This window comes from Phocoena sinus, chromosome 9 (genome assembly GCF_008692025.1).
Source record: "Phocoena sinus isolate mPhoSin1 chromosome 9, mPhoSin1.pri, whole genome shotgun sequence".
Lineage (NCBI taxonomy): Eukaryota > Metazoa > Chordata > Mammalia > Artiodactyla > Phocoenidae > Phocoena > Phocoena sinus.
Window position 1 is genome coordinate 12,020,251 of NC_045771.1, and position 15,841 is coordinate 12,036,091.

The window sequence follows — 15,841 nt, forward strand, 5'->3', positions numbered from 1 at the left end:
ACACCTCCAACTTGCAAAATCCCTTCTTTCCCTTTAATGTGGGGGAGGGCGGTGGAGGGGCAGAGGACCAGGGAGTGAGGCATCCCCAGGCTCGGGTTTAGCGTGGCTGGCGGGCGCTTCTCACGGTGGCCAAGGGGGAGACGGGCTCACATCTCCCATGTCCTCCTTGGACCTGCGTCCAGGACTGGGTCACGGGCAGTGTCAGTTCACAGCTCTCTGCCCGGGGCTCAGACCTCCACAGAGCCCGGCGGCCTCAGGTGCTGCTTCAGGAGCTGGATGTGGTGTAGCAGCTTCTTCTGGTGGCCGGCCAGGGTGATGCCCAGGGTTGGCAGGTCTCTGGTGGGGAAGAAGTGGATTAAATCGGGGCCAGTGTCTCCGAGATCCCAGGCGCCGACCCCCGCCCTGGGGCCTGGGCTCCCCTCCCCCACCTCTCCCTGCTTACTCCAGGCTGAGCTGAGCCACGTCACTGAAGGTGTGGAGGCCAGACTGGGAGAAGCTGTCCTGGTAGCACTCCAGGCCGATGGCCGAGAGCCAGGCCTGGGGGGAGTCCAGAGAGGGAAAGTCCAGGGCCACAGGGTTCAGAAGGGCCTGGGAAGGTCTGAGGGGGAGCGGCAGGCAGGTCAATGTCCCCTCTTCACCCTAGGCCCCTTCGCCTCAGTTTTCTTTTTGGTTTGCCTCATCCCTCCCTGGCTTTCCCACGCTTTAGTCCCAAGCTCCGGACCTGTCGCTGGGGCTCCCGCCGGAGTGCTCTGCTCCCTGCAGAGTGTCTGGCTTGCGGATCATCTTGTCAAACGCAGCCACCAGCTGGTCAAAGTGAGGTCGCTGGGTACGATCCTTCTGCCAAGTGTCCAACATAAGCAGGTGCAGTCCAGGCGGACAGCCTGGAGGCGGGGGCAGCCGGAACTCCTGCTCTATCGCATTTAGTACCTGGGGGTTAGAGGAAGCACAGGGTGCTTGGAGGCTATTGCTAGTGGAAAGGAATGTATTTATTGTCAGGTAACCATGAGGTTGGAAAGGAACTTAAAAGATATAGAAAATGAGAGCCACGAATGGAGGGCTTCGAATGTGTGAGTCTGTGAAGGCTGGTGGGCTGGAGGAATAGCGGTGGGGAATCGGCAGTGTCTAGGTCAAGAACTCACCTCCTGGTCACGCATGTCCCAGTAGGGCCGTTCTCCGTAACTCATCACTTCCCACATCACTATCCCGAAGCTCCAGACGTCACTGGATGTTGTATGTTTCCCGTGTGCAATGACCTCTGGGGCTGCCCAGCGAAGCATACAACTTGGGCCCTGAGGGGTGGGGTTGAAAGTAACAACAGCAATAATCAGAGCAGTGATCCTAGCTATTGATCAACTACTACGTGCTCAGATATGCGTCAAGGGTTTCACATCAAGCCTCTCGTTTAATCCCATAAGGACCCTGTAGCATAGCTGCCATTATCTCCATTTTGCAGATGCAAAGGCTGTGCGAAGTCACAGAGCTGGAGGGTGGCGTGTTCACGACTGGTACCCAGCGGCTCTGACACTAGTCAGCATGAGGGAAGGGCAGGAAGGAGGTGGTTCTAGGACTCCCACCCTCCCAGTCCCCTTTCGTCCCCAGTGTCCTCAGTCCCTGAAATCCCTCCATCCCACAGGTGAGCTCTGCCCCTTCAGACACTAAGATACACCACCTGAGGCATCCACCGCCCCAGTTCCAGCTCAACCTCCGGCGCCCCCTGAGGGATGCGGGGCCCCAAGGCTGTGCTCTCACCTGAGGACTGTGGCCAAGACGAGCCACTTTGCACACTAGGTGGCTGTTCACCAGCACACTGTGGGCAGAGAGCGCACGGTGGACGAAGGCGAAGCTGGACAGGTAGTGCATGGCGGCGGCCACGCCCCGCTGCATGGCCACCAGCTGCAGGCTGCTGAACTGGCCCTCCCGCTGCTGTGGGATGGGGGGGGGCAGAGGTCAGCCGAGGGGTGGGGGACCTCGGCACATCACGCACAGACACTGGCACCAGAAGGCAAAGGGACCTGGGGATCAGCGAACGGTCTGGGAATGAAGGACGGAGACCCTGGAGGTGGGGCAGCAGGGGAGTGAACGCGTAGACACGGCTCTGCCTCCCGGACAGTTGAGAACTGCCCACCTTCCCGGCCCGAGCCGCCCCCCACACCTTGCCGCCAGCCTGACTGACCCTCAGGAAGCTGTCCAGGGGGCCCAGCTCCATGAGCTCCGTCACCACCATGAGGGGCCGGCTCTTGGTGACCACGCCCTCCAGCCGCAGGACGTTGGGGTGCTGAAACTGGCCCAGCACTGCGGCCTGGCCTAGAAAGGCCATCTGCAGGCTCTCGGCGCCTCCGCTCCACAGGGCCTGGATGGCCACGGCCTGCTCCCGCCGTCCCCGGGGCTGCAGGCGGCCCCGGCGCACCTCCCCGAAGGAGCCTGGGAGAGCAGGTGTAGGCTGGGGGGGTCTCCAGGAAGGACTCAGTGTCCTGCCCTGTTTAGGAGGGACGCTGCTGGGACCCCTTCCGTACCCTCCCTCTGCCTCTGCCATACCTGCTCCGATGACCTCCTCGATCTTCATGTACGTGGGATCGACCTCCCGAGCGAATTCTCGGATGGCCTGGCAGGGGTCCTCGTAGGTGGAGGGATCGACGTAGTACTTCACCCCGAGCCCTGCAGGCACACGGGGTCCGTTATGAGGAGGTGTGCAGGCGGGCGGCCCACGCACCCCAGGCACGCTCTCTCACTGCCGAAGACGGTGCCCAGGAGCTGCGCTCAACCCTGGGGGGCCCAGCCTTGCCTGGTGCCCTCCCGGCCCCCATCCCATCCCGTCCCAGCCACACCCACACCTGGGCTGCTGTACTGCTGCAGCTGCTCCACGTAGCCAGTTCCACGCCGCTTCCTGGGGGACAAACCAGAGTCCTGTGATCACACTCCCTCTCCCACTTCCTCCCCAGTCTGCCCACGAAGGCCAAGGTCCTGCCAGGGATCAGTGGCTCGAAGGAGCCGGGCCCAAGGGCGGGGGCTGGGTGGTGGCGGAGGACACTCGTGGGCGCTTGTGCAGGGAACCTCGGGGCCATCAGGGCTTGGGACCGAGCTTTGGAGAGTATGGTGCTGGGTCATGGCAGGGAGAGACTCACCTCTGGAAGACGAGAGCCAGCACGGTGATGGCCGCCAGCAGAAGGAAGGCCAGCGCCCCCAGGATGGACCCAACCACCAAGGATAGTCTCTCAGGAAGCTGGGCGGACAGCTCACCTGGAGAACCAGCCACCCAGAGTCACAGGTGTGGAAGAGCTCACACACCGCCCCGCAAGCACCCACTTCCCCACACCCCGTCCCCCCACAGCCCCGAAGGTCGGTGGGCAGCCACTCTCCCGGCCTGGAGGGTTTGGGGTGAAGGTTCAAGGCCTGGATGGTTCCTGGACCCCTCCTCACTATGCCTTGGGCCGCCCCCGCCCCGTCCAGGCCTCCTCCTCTCACCTTGAGGCAGCGTCTGGAAGTAGACCTTGCCCCCGTACGGGCCGTGGCCTGCGGCCGTCCGTGCCCGCACCTGGAAGCCATAGATGTGGCCGGGGCTCAGCTGGGTCACGGTGGCCGTGTTGGTCTCGCTGGTCAGGGTGAAGGAGTGGGATTCATCTTCTGCCTGGGGGTGACAGCCGCTCACTCCCTGCCAGCTGTGGGGGCCCCTCGCCCCCTGCTCCTACCCACGCCCCTCACAGCCCCTGCGGCAGGGCTCCGAGGCGCCTCCCCTGTCTCCCCACCTCCAGCCCCGCTGCGGAGCACTTCCAGCTCCCACCCTCCCCGCCGGGCGCCCCTCTGCTCCCCACCTGGTCATAGTAGCGGAGCTGATAGTCCAGGATGTTCCCGTTGGTCTGGTCGGGCTGTGGCCAGGACACGGTGATGCTGCTGGAGGCCCGGCTCACCTGGTGCACAGCAGGGACTGCGGAGGGAACTGGAGTGGGGGGTTAGTGGCGGCCTCCAGGGTCGGGAGAGCGGGAGAGCGTTCTAAGGAGGTGACTGGCAGCTTAGGGGAGAGCAAGGCTCACCTGCGTGGCTGGTGCTGACATTGATGGCTGCAGCCTGGGGAGGGTCGGGGCTGAGCTCCGACACCCCATTGACGGCCTGCACCTCCAAGATGTAGGGCACGTGTGCCCGGAGCCCCCCAACAAGCACGCGGCTCTCAGTCAGGCCCCTCTGGCGGGGGTCGAAATGCACCTCATCCCTGCAGCGGCGGCAAGCGCCCTTGCCGCCCGCTCCACACTCCTTGCACACGACGTTGAAGAGCAGGTCCCCGCGTCCCCCCAGCTCCTGAGGCAGGCGCCAGTGCAGCATCAGTGCAGAGCCCTGCACCTCAAACCACAGCTCCTGAGGGGCCGACGGGGGCGCTGGGAGGGCGTGCGCAGGGCAGGGAAGGGCCCCGAAGACGGGAGTCGTGGGGCGGGGGTGATTGGGGAAGGAAGCAGGCAGGGGAGGGAGGACGGCCCGGAGGGAGGAGACAGAAAGCAGGGGAAAGCAGAGAAGGCAGATGGGGCGAGAGAGGAAGGAGGTGGGCGAGGTGGGGGAAGGAGGCGGGGAAGAAAAGCAAGGACACAGGAGAAAGAAGTCACTGCAAATGCAAACCAGCTGCCCCTTGTTGCCCTCCAGGCTCAACCCCAGCTGCCCCGTGTTGCCCTCCAGGCTCTCCCTCTCCTGGTCCCACTCCCATCCCACGCCCGTCCCTGGGGCCAGGGTCGGGGGAGGAGCGGGGGAACTCACCAGTGCAGGGGGCCTCTGGGGGGTCGGAGCTGGCCCGGTAGAAGCCCTCCAGGCAGGGGCACGCAGGGGCCGCAGGGTCAGGGGCGAGGCTGCGGGCAGGGCACGGTGAGCAGGGGGCATTCCCAGCCGAGGCCTTGTAGGACCCCCTGGGGCAGGCTGAGGGGCAGAGGAGGGTAGAGGCCTCAGGCCCCCCAGTCCATCCCCTCCTGAGCCCCCCACACCCGCACACAGCCATCCTCGCAGCCTTCCGAGATCTATCTCTTCGTCACCCTCTCTCCCCTCTTTCCCTCCCTCAGCCAGACATTACTTCTGCCTTTCTGCTGGCACAGAATTACACTTCCATTGACGGAAAAAGTGAGGTGTGGTAGGGGCTACAGCAGAGCAAGCACCAGATGTAGCCGCCTGGCTCGACTGCATATCCTCCCTCTGCAGCAGGATCATTCTTTACAGCTGCATCCACGCCTTCTACCTGCCTCCTGGTCACCTGGTCCTGGGGTGAACCACCCCCAGCTAGATGGCAAATGCGGACAAAGGACCCCATTCCAAGAGAGCCTGGGAGATTAAGTCCTTTCATCTCCATCCCTTCTTAGGCCTGCAGCCCTAGGATCCCCAGCAATCGCAGTGGAAGGTTCAGATGGGTTGCTGAGAGCAAGGTTGTGCGTTTTAGGAAATAAATCTGGAGAAAACAGGCGTCCTTTCCTAAGATAACTTATTCCTGAGCTTCTGGGGACAAAATGAAGTGTGGGCTCGTTCAGGAGAGGATCCCAAAGGTGGGGGGCAAGTGCAAGGGAGCGGGGTCTCACCTTGGCAGGCCTTGTCTCCGCGAGCAGGCTCGTGCCCGGGCTGGCAGCGGCAGCCCCCGACGGCTACCATCCACTTGCCCTCCCCGTTACAGTGCAGCCTGGGAGGGCTGCCTCCTGCCTGGGCCCCTCCTCCATCCTCCTCGGGCTCTGCGTGCGCCACACAGGTGCCCACGGCCGCCACCAGGGAGGCCCCCCCGGCCCCACTGGCCTGCGTCTCAGGAAAGGTGGCGAAGGCGCGGAGCACGGAGGGGCAGGCGTAGGAGAAGAGCCTGACCGCCACGAGGGCCAGGCAGGCCCCGGTGTCCTGGAAGGCCACGTAGAAGCCGCGCTGGGTCAAGGGCCCGAAGCTCCGCTCTTTGACGTTCAGCTGGAGCCCCGCCCGCTGCCCCGCCCCGCGCGGGCCCACCGCCCACGCTGAGGAGGCGGGGAAACTCTCATCCGCCGCGATCGTGTCCACCTTGGTCCAGCGTTTGAGGTGCCAGGAGGAGATGCTGTCGGAGTGGTCGGGCTCCTCGGCCTGGCGGTAGTAAAGCGTGAAGGTCTCCCGGCAGGTGCCCCCCGCCACGCCCAGGCTGGAGCAGGCCCGCACGGAGAAGTGCAACCGGATGTGCGCTCTCTGGGCCCCTCGCCGCTCCACAAAGTGTGTCTGCAGCCAGTTGTCCTGCCCGGGGCCGGGAGGGGCCCCGGCCACGTGGCATGCCTCGAAGGTCCGAGTCAGGCGTTGCTGGTCATCCAGAACACTCACTTCGTCCCACTGCAGGGAGGACCACAGAGGGCATTAGCTGCTCCAGGCTGGAAAGGTGCAGGGAGGCGGGGGCGTATCCCTCCAGGTGAAACTTAGCATTAATGACATGCAAAGCAGCTGAGGATACCGGGAAGTCCTGCTCCTCTGGCGGGCAGGCATCTTGTTAACATGATGGGGGGGGGGCGTTGGGTTCAGAATGAAAGTGTGACACTCACCCCACCTGGTGGGTAGGTGAGCCAGCCAATCTCAGATGTCTCTCCAGTGGTGTCCAGCAATACCTCTGCCCAGTGTTAAGAAGGGGCACGCAGTTAGCAGGCCTTCAGCCAGCAGGTCTCACCCCACCCCATTCCCATTAGGAAAAAGAGAACTGCCCGGTTCCTTGAACTCACTAAGGAGCACAGCTGTCTGTCGGGAGCCTTTCTCTGAAACCCTCCCCCTTCCCTTCCCCCTTCAGGTGTCTTCACCCTTTCCTGCCTTTTCTGAATCTTTCCCACTTCCCATCAGTGCTGGCTCTCCCCTGGCAGGTGTGGTGGGGGGGGGGTTTCTCCCGTCTCCCCTCCCCCTTACCTTCCAGGGCCAGGACTGAGGATACCAGCACCAGGACCCACAGGCCACACACCATGCCCGCCACCCTGCTCCCTGACGGGGCAGCCCGCTCAGCAGCCATGAGGCATCTTCAGGGCTCCCACCATTGCTCTGGCCACCACCCTGCTCCCAGGTGGGGCTGCTGCTTCGTAAGACTGGGGTCTGCAGCCAAGCTGGCTTCCTAGGGAGACACAAAGGACCAGAGGAGGCCGGTGGGAGGGAATCGCATTGCTTCCGAGTTGGCCCTGGGTCTCCCCCTGTAGCTCGCAAAGTGCCCCAGCACCAAGCATGGGTGAGGGCCGGCAGGAGGCTGACTCTCTCCTGACCTGTGTCAAGTCCACCATCTTAAGAGGACCATGTGCCCGGTCACCCACTCCACCCCACAGGTGACCCATCTCTGACATCTGTTTCCCGTGGCCCTCCCCTTTAGAGCACCGGGTAGTTCTGGGCCAGTCTTACCCCTTTGCTTCTGGAAGGAGCTCTTCAAGTTCTTTCTCTTCATGTACTCTCCTCCCTTCCTCCTACGGCCACCCTGCATAGAAAATCAGAAGATTCTTCTCATCAAAAGCAGGCGAGTTAGAAGCTACTCCTTCCCTGGGGACACACGGTTCCCCCTGCCCAACACCTCCCAACCCCCATGTCGGATACTCTATAGACATTTCAGAGAGGCAGTGAAGCGAGAGGGACTGAAGAAGGAGAGCTGAGGGGTATGATGGGAGGGAGGGTGTGAGAGCAGATGCAGAAAAGAACATAGGCGGAAAGATTCCATCTGATAAAGGAGCCAGGACAGAGAAGGGATAGAGCTATGTAGGTCTGGCATACCTACATTTTATGAACCAAGGTCCTCTCTCCACAAGGGGCACATTTTTCCTCTGACTTTCGGAAAACTAAATGTATGCCTCATGTATATGAAAAGACGCTCCCTAGTTTGCTCACAGTGAAAGGGAGGCATGTTGAAACAACAGTGAAATGCCATTTTGTTCTACGAGATTAACAATGCCTGGGTGGGGAAGGTATGAGAAATAGGCTCTCTCGCATTCATTGCGCACACAGGCTCAAGTTGGTGTATCCTCTTAGAAGGACAGTTGGTGATGTCTATCTAGCAGCTTCACTTCTAAGAATCTGTCCTTCAGGTATCGTATACTTGGACCCTTTTGCACAGATGTTCAAACAAGAATATTTATTGCAGCATTGCTTGTAAGAGAAAAGACTGTAAAGTAACTGTTCAGCAACAGGAAGATGGTTAAAAAATGATGGCACAACCTTCAGAAGGAATAAGGGCTAGTGTTTATATACTGAGGAAAATAATTTCCAAGTGAAAGTACATGGGCCATTGCAGAGCCATATACAGTATGCTCCCGATTGATGGGTAACTTAAGAAGGACCTACATATACATATGTATGTCAGGATCTTTAAGAAAGGTAGACAAAACCTGGGAAGAAGGGGAGAGGGAGAGGATGGGGGCTGATGCAAGAGACACTTACATATCCCCTTAAATTTTTATATATTAAAAATCTTGCATACATATTATTTTTCAATGAAATCATTAAAATTTCATTCAAATCCATAAATAATAACTGGTTAATAAAATGAATCAAAATAGTGTTCGTGCTCTCAAAATGATTTCACGCTTTTATGTAAAACATTCCCGAGCCTTAAGAGGCCCAGTGCTGCGGCTCACGAGCACATACCCAGGAGCCCTGGCTGCCTCCAGGGTCGCGGTGAAGACGAGCAGGCTCGGACCTTTCTTGGCTGCTTGGTCTAAGGTTAGTGGTGAGCTACGTCTCTCCTTGTGACTGAGTCTCAAAAGTCTGTGAGTGGCATGGACAGTAGAGGTCATTTATTTCTGTTGAGAAGAAAACAACAGGCGTGTTTCTCAAAAGACACGAGTTTGAGAGTAAAAAAAAAAAAGTCGATCGGAAGTTGGAACCTAAAAATTACACATTTCACACTGAAGCTGAAAAGACACCGTTTCTGCATCTGCAGGGGCAGACACGGATGTCTGCCAAGTAGCCACTGAAATTTACCTTTCATGCCTCTAGAACCCTATATGAGAAACAGAGAGTTCCATTTATAGCCTATGGAGGCAAGGAAGGAGCATTTGCCAAATCTTCACGTTGTATATCTTAAACTTACACACTATTATATGTCAATTGTATCTCAGTAAAGCTGGGGGGGAAAAGAAGCATTTCCACAGGGCAAACGATTCCTAAGAAACAGAGGTTCTTTGCAGATACTGTCCCAAATGCTACTAGAATCATTCACATATAAAATAAATGTTTCAAGAAGAACCGGGAGATGGTAAAGTAAAAAGCGCTGTCCCATCGTCAACGGCTGTTTAAAGACTACCCTAAAGTAAGTCATGTGGTAGACGTACACCCCACCCCAACTCTCAGTGACTTAATTTGGAGGCATGCTTGACACACCAGAGCAGACCAGATTCTGTCTGAAGAAACTTATTTACAACCTTCGGTCTTCTGGATCCGAACCAAAAAGAGGTCCTTATCAAACAGCAGAAGTACACTTCTGGGTACTTGAAGGTCCTCAACCATTTCTCTGAGAAATGGTCACAGAGTCTTTAGAAAGGCTGTTATCAAGAACTGAAAATGCCAACAGAACGTCTTTAAACAATGAAGGCTATGACACCATTTGCCCAGCAGACGGTCTTTAAAATAGCCCCCGTTAGAACATGGATGGGTTCTGGAATCTGTACAAAGAAGAAACTATAAGTACCATGTCTTCTTAAACTTATAACTAGACAAATCATCATGAAGAAGGAATAATGAACACTTTGGAATATCCCAGTGAATTGTTTTTGAGAGACAGCAAAACATGAGAGAAAAGGATGCCCTGCAGATCCTATCAACTGTGCAGTATGGAACAGTCTAGAAGATGAATGGCCAAGCATTTGCTTTGAGGACCCACAATACGAGTAACACGGTGGCTTGTGGCTACAATAGGGTGTGTGCGCATAGCCTTAGTATGCATCTTGATGACAACATGAAGCTAGCCTCTCTCCGGAAGATCCAGAGAAGAGCAGAAGCGATGATAAAACACGCTAAGTCCATTCGGTGTCTGTTGTCAAGAGGAATCAGGAAGAATAAAGTGGAGACATCACATGTAGATTGCCACAAGTAATTTTTTGAAATTTTACAAAGAACAAAGACATTCATTAAAAAGAAATGGTTGAGGACCTTCAAGTACCCAGAAGTGTACTTTTGCTGTTTGATGAGGACCTCTTTTAGATCCGGATCCAGAAGACTGAAGGTTAAAAATAAGTTTCCTCAGAAAAAAACTGTTGCTGAGTGAGACTAGGAAGTTAGGTCAGTTCTTACGTATCAAACAAAGTAGATAAATCCAAGTCTTTTATTTTTTAATGTATAAAAAGAAACTGAGTGTACCTCTATGGTAAGGATAAAAATAAGGATAGAGGGAACTTTATTAAGACACAGAAGAAATTGCTGAGTTCCTGCCACTGCAGATTCTTTTGAAACAAGATTCAAAGGCGGAAATATAAGTGACAAGATCACGCAGCTCCCTCCCATGCCTAGAATACAAAACAAGCAGGACTCAGAACTTGATTTTCAAAGGTGCCTTCAACTGAGACTGAGGACGAGGACATCCTTCCGCATTTGGTCCAGGAGTGCGCCCTGGGAGCAGCCAATCACATCCCTGCTGCCACACAGACGGAGACAGGCCTCCGTAAGGCCAGGCCCCTCACCCTCCTCCCTGTGGCCTGCTTGAGATTCCTCTATCTCCTCCAGCTCATGAAAGGAATCGGTCACGGTTTAGAAATCCTCTAACCCTTGAAAAAGCAGAAAACTGATCTCCATCAGGAAAACATTCACATTTCAGATGTGTATTGGTTTTAAAAATATAAAACACCAGGAGCAGCAGAAATGTGGATGTAAAATGATAGCTCAGAAAATGAGACTGATGAGACACAAAGTTTCTTGTGATAAAAATTGCATTCTATGACCAGATTGTTTTTTTTCTCAGTTCCTCTTCTGGTTATACCATTTTATATCTTTTTGATACAGTAGGGACAGGAGAGCCACAAGCTTGCTACATTTCTTTAGTTTACAAAAACATGACAGTTTCATAGGCATCAGGATTGTATTTTGTTTTCACAAAATGGCAAAGATTAAAGATGTGTAGAATCTTAGCTTCTAAATCATAGCTTATGAGTTCTGTTATCTATAAAAGTGAAAGATTTAAAAATAAATGAGTAAATCTGTAAGAATTTAAGAAGTTTACTGCGCTCAAATTAAAATGCTAAATATGATAATTTATGAACAAGCCAAGCTGACTTAAATATAATTTATGCACCTCGATCCATAAAGCGAATTTTTAAAAATTAAATAATCTAAGCCCAGTGAGCTCGGAGGAAGGTATGGCAAAAGATATATTGGGCCAGTAAAATTGGTTACTGTAGGAGCATGGGGGAGCAGTTATTAACTGTCTCTTATACATACTTGAATTGTTTTTCTTGTTACAATGAGCATATCTTATTTTTATAATTAAAATCTCATAATTAGAAACTAGACAAAGAAAGGAAAATATTTATAAAACTTAGACTAGTATAGCATGTTTACAATTTATCCTCCCTGCCCTGTGCCCTCTAAGTTTCAAAACATCTAGAAATTTTCATCTGTAAGAAGAAAGCAGAGAGGGAGAGGCAGTAGGACCTGGCAATGAATGAGTGAAATAATGTCAACAATAAAAGCAAAATAACTTCTATCCCTGGATAGCCTTTAAGCTTATCTCCCAAGGAGTTCAAACTGTCCCACTGATTATGCCATGCTTTTCTTACAGGATGTCAAGCATCCTGTAAGCAAAGGCCTGCAACTTCAAAGAGAAAGAGGAGGACCGAGAGGGCTATACACTCGGAACGCACATGGGGCATCACCGCAAAGTGAGCCCCGACGGGGAAGCAGAGCAGCCTGCAAGGGCCAGCAGGGGGAGGGAAGGTCCCAAGGGCAGAGAGGCCAATGGTTTTAAGTGGCTGGTGTGTCTCACACCTGTTAGCTGCAGGGTCAGCGTGGGAGGGGTCAGCACCACAGGCCCTGTCGTCTGTCCTGTTCTGCAGCTGTTAAACGCCCAGGAAATTCCAGTATAATCCTTGCCCAGCTTAATGCTGCTGCCTCTACCCCTTAATCTCTACCTTGGTCTCCGCAGGTCTCTTTGAGATCTGGCCACCCGCCCTGAAAAGGATCCCAGAGGCCTTTAAGGAGGCATCCAGAGCAGACAGTGAGAGGTAGCTTTCCTCTGGCGCTTCTAGCCCCTGCTGCCCTGGCTGGAGAAGCCAACGTGCAGATTGGCTAGGACACACTGGCCAGCACACTGTCCCAGCAGAGGACGGTGCTATGTCCCTGGAGGCCTCCAGCCCCGGAGAATGTCCCCCAGAGCACGCAGAGGCAGACAAATGTGCCTCCCACTCCCCGGCTGGCTGTGGAGCTGGGGGAGGCTTTTAAGATGCAGGCGGTGTCTGGGTCTAGCCAGACAGCCACTTAGAACGAGCCACTCTGGCTGTGCATGATGCGGGGACATGCGTGGTCCTGGTAAAGGGCCTCAGGGAGGGTGTTGGAGCAGTTGCTGCATATACAGGAGAGATGAGTAAGTGGAAGATTGTGGAAGAAAGCCCATGAGTGCCAGGACCGGTGCCCGTGAGAGCAAGTGTGAGAGTGTGTAAGGGAGAGTGTATATAAGGTGCCATGGGAGGGGAGCAGGAGAGTATGCGCTGGGTGTGTGTGTGTGTGTGTGTGTGTGTGTGTGTGTGTGTGGCAGCAGGCACATCCCTGCAGATCCCGAGTGGTCCTCACGCTGCTGGCATATGCCCATGAGCCCTTCCCCCTCACCCTGGGTCTGTCCCTACTCCACCCCTAGTTGTCAACCTCTGCCCCGGGAGTTGTTCCTGTGGAAACACCTGGGCTGGGAGAGGAAGGTACGCGGGGAAGTAGAGAAAGGGAAACCTCAGGCTCAAAGCTCCCCAAACCCCAGCATCCCCATTCCACCTGGTGGGGACACAAGGCCAAGGGCCCAGCTCTGGAGATGGTGATCTGCTGGGAGAGCATCTGGCCCTGCCCGGAGGAGGGATGGTCCTGCCGTTCCTCTGCTCAGCCCATCACTGCCTGTTGCTCCCTGGCATTCTGATGACAGAGAGGCCCTTGCCTGCCATCTTCTCGTGCCCTGAAGGAACCGACAGACTCTAAAGGAGTCCTCTTCCCCAGGTCACTAGGCAGGTACGTACATAGGAGCCCGCACCCTAATCTTCCTGCAATAAAAAATGTGCATTGCCCTGAAAGAGCCAAGCGGCCCCTCTGAACAGCACCTGGCAAGTCTCAGAGCCCCAGTGCCCATCACTTGGGCACTTTCCCTGGACTGCCAGCTTCCCACAGCTCCTCTCCCACTAAACGGGCATCTCTCCTTCTAGAGCCTGAGTCAAGTTCCCTGGGCGGGCACAGGGCCCGGGGTTAACTGACTGGGAACAGGCCCAGCCACTTCTCTCCCTGGGCACTGCCAGGGACATTACAACATCGGCTATGCTGGGCCCCTGCCAGCTCCCCCAGGGATGGGAGGGGAGAGAGTGCCAGACAGCCAAGACTGGTGGGTCGGGGTGTCGGGCAGGCAGGGCCACGCACCCACATGTAAAGCGAGCGGGTGGAGCTGGGGCAGCAGCAAGCAGTAGACTTTGGCTGTAATTTAGGGGTCAGGACTGCAGACCAGGAACCAAGCCTTCCCTCCACTCCAGGGCTTCTGGGTGGTGATGGGGCCGCGGGAGCAGGATAGGCTATGGGGAGCTGAGGGCAGGTGTGCGATCCACCTCCTTGCCCCTCCCAGCTCCGCCGGGATTGGAGACATGCCCCTGGAGTCGGAGGGGTGGGCAATCCTCTTCAGCAGGCTGGGAGCCCGGCCTCTTCCAGGACCCCTAGATCAGGAACCCCTATATCAGAGCCAACCGAGTGTCTCTGGAAACACCGTGGGGGATCGCAGCAGCAGGCTTATCGGGGTGTCACTGACGGCTCGTTACAGGCGGGGGTGGGGTGGGAGCCAGGCTGGCCGGGTCCGCACCCCTCCCGAAGCCCGCTCTCGCTTTGGGGACGGAGACTCAGCACTCCCCCACGAGGACCCCCGGATCTGCAGAGGCCCTGTCTGGAGGGCCCCTTTACTTCTGCAAACCCGAATTCCTGTCCCCAGGCACGCAGGCCCCCGGCCCCCCACGCCGCCTGCGACCCCCGGGCTCACCTTCGCGCCGGCCGCAGGCTCAGCAGGTCTGCGCCCCTCGAGGCCCCGCGCTGGAGCCGGGGCTCCGGGCGCTCACCGGGGCCGCCCGCCTCTCCGCTCGGGTGCAAGGACCAACCTTCTCCGCGGCGCGGGTCCGCGCGGCGGCAGGGGCTGCTCCGGAGGCGGGGCGCCGGGGACCGTGAGGGGCCCGCGTCGCGCTCGCCGGCGCCGCGCTGGGTTGCGGGTCCCGCCGCCCGCTGCTCTGCTCCCGAGCTGCGGCTGAAGCGAGCGCAGCCCGGCCCGCCCCCTCCGCGTCCCTCCCCGCCCGGCCCGCCCCCTCTCCGGCCCCTTCGGCCGCCCTCCCTCTCCCCTCTTCCGGGGAACCCAGCCCGCCCTCTCGGCCTCGGCGGCGAGTACGCGGCGACCACTCCGCGGCCCCGGCGCGCGGGGCTCGCCCGGGGCCTGCCCGTCCGCCGGGCCAGGGGACGTGGGCGCGGAGGATGGCGTGCGGGCCGGGCTGGGGGAGGCGGCCCGCCGGGCGGCCGGCAGCTCCGTTTAAAGCCCCCGGGGCGGGTGCGGGCTCCGGCGCTCGGAGAGCTGCGCCACTGGTACCCAGGGCAGGGCAGGGGCACCCGCGCCCCCTCGCCTCCCCTGCTTTTCTGCTTCAACTCCAGGAACTAAACCCGCTGTTTTAGTTCCCACTCAGATTTGAACTAAGGTGGGCGTGAGCTGAGAAAAAGAGAAAAGAAGGAGAAGGGGGTGGAGGGAAAGACAAACTGAGAATTTAGAGGGTGCGGAGGTGGGCTGGGGGTGGATAGGCAGTCAGGGTACGAAAGGGGCTCGGATCTAGCCTTCAGCTGTGCTCCGCGTTGGAGACGCTGGATCTTGCTCAGCTGGGGCTTCTGACTCCACCCGCCCTCCCTCCATCCTCTCCGAAGGGCAGGGAAGCCTGGGTCTCAAAGGGGAAGCCCCGAGGTCCGTGCCAGGAACTTACACTGCCGGGCAAGTCGCTGGACCTCTGGGTGCCTCTTGCCTGGCCCGCTCCCCAGAGAGAAATTCCCCAGACGGATGAGAGGCGGTGGAAGGTACTCGCAGCGGGTGCCTGGAAGGGTTGAGGAACGGAGGGGGCGCCGCGAGGAAAAAAGGTTTCTGCCTACCCGTAGCCTCCTCTCAAACCCGGGACAGGATCTGGGTTCTATTGTTCCGGTCCTAACAGCACTGAGCTGAGGCCTTGCTGCGAAGTGTTGCTACCACCTGCTGGCTCTTTCAAAGAACACAAGTATCAGGGGGAGTCTGGCCTATTCCCCGACCCCCAGCTCCCCATACTACCCTGTCCCACATCCTTCTAAGTTCTTCATTTATTCACGACACCTTTATTAAAGTACTAGCTGCAAATGGGCTGGTCAAAACTGGTACTTAAGGAGCATTCAGAAATCCTGGAAAATTGTGAAAGAGGTCTATGAGCCAACAAGCACAATAAACAGAACAATGAAACTCATTAGGAGGCACCTGGGAGAAACAGGCTTTAATGAATTGGCTGAATGAGTGATATAAAGACAGACAAAGGCGACTGAACTAGTCCCCACTGGGCAAGGGGCTTGTTTACTCTCAATATCTGAGTCAATTAATAAGCCTAATGCTGTTGAGGGATTCTGCGTTTGGACATCCAAATAATAAGTCCACTCACATTGGTGAGTTTATCTGTTTCTTCTCTTTGCTCTGAAACTCAGTGGTAGAGAATTGTCT

General features: G+C 56.8%; 1 protein-coding gene across 7 annotated transcripts; it reads right to left on the bottom strand.

Moving 5' to 3' along the window:
* Positions 1–19: 19 nt before the first annotated feature.
* On the bottom strand, positions 20–15,237 carry EPHB6 (EPH receptor B6). Of its 7 annotated transcripts, none has more exons than XM_032643807.1 (19): positions 14,117–14,357; positions 8,563–8,717; positions 7,330–7,402; positions 6,853–7,051; positions 6,501–6,565; positions 5,541–6,294; positions 4,738–4,893; positions 4,029–4,367; positions 3,810–3,934; positions 3,463–3,625; positions 3,123–3,237; positions 2,832–2,884; positions 2,536–2,655; positions 2,174–2,421; positions 1,750–1,923; positions 1,140–1,289; positions 722–927; positions 443–537; positions 20–336 (listed from the first exon to the last, which is right to left on the bottom strand). In XM_032643807.1, exons 4-19 carry the CDS (start codon positions 6,950–6,952, stop codon positions 266–268), a joined length of 2,934 nt encoding a protein of 977 aa, XP_032499698.1. In that variant the 5' UTR covers positions 6,953–7,051; positions 7,330–7,402; positions 8,563–8,717; positions 14,117–14,357; the 3' UTR covers positions 20–265. The 7 variants fall into 7 exon arrangements, with proteins under 7 accessions (XP_032499698.1, XP_032499697.1, XP_032499694.1 ...); XM_032643806.1 differs by having other exon boundaries at positions 26–336; positions 443–598; positions 3,810–3,922; XM_032643803.1 differs by lacking the exon at positions 14,117–14,357 and adding an exon at positions 15,090–15,237 and having other exon boundaries at positions 31–336; positions 443–598.
* Between the last annotated feature and the right edge of the window lie 604 nt (positions 15,238–15,841).

What these genes read in the sequence shown, in the direction of transcription:
- EPHB6 (XM_032643803.1), bottom strand. Translation starts at nt 6,952, where the DNA reads ATGGCTGCTGAGCGGGCTGCCCCGTCAGGGAGCAGGGTGGCGGGCATG. An exon ending in GTCTTGGCCACAGTCCTCAG is followed by an intron (nt 1,290 to 1,749) that starts GTGAGAGCACAG and finishes CCCACCCCTCAG; the next exon opens with GGCCCAAGTTGTATGCTTCG. An exon ending in GGGACATGCGTGACCAGGAG is followed by an intron (nt 928 to 1,139) that starts GTGAGTTCTTGA and finishes TCTAACCCCCAG; the next exon opens with GTACTAAATGCGATAGAGCA.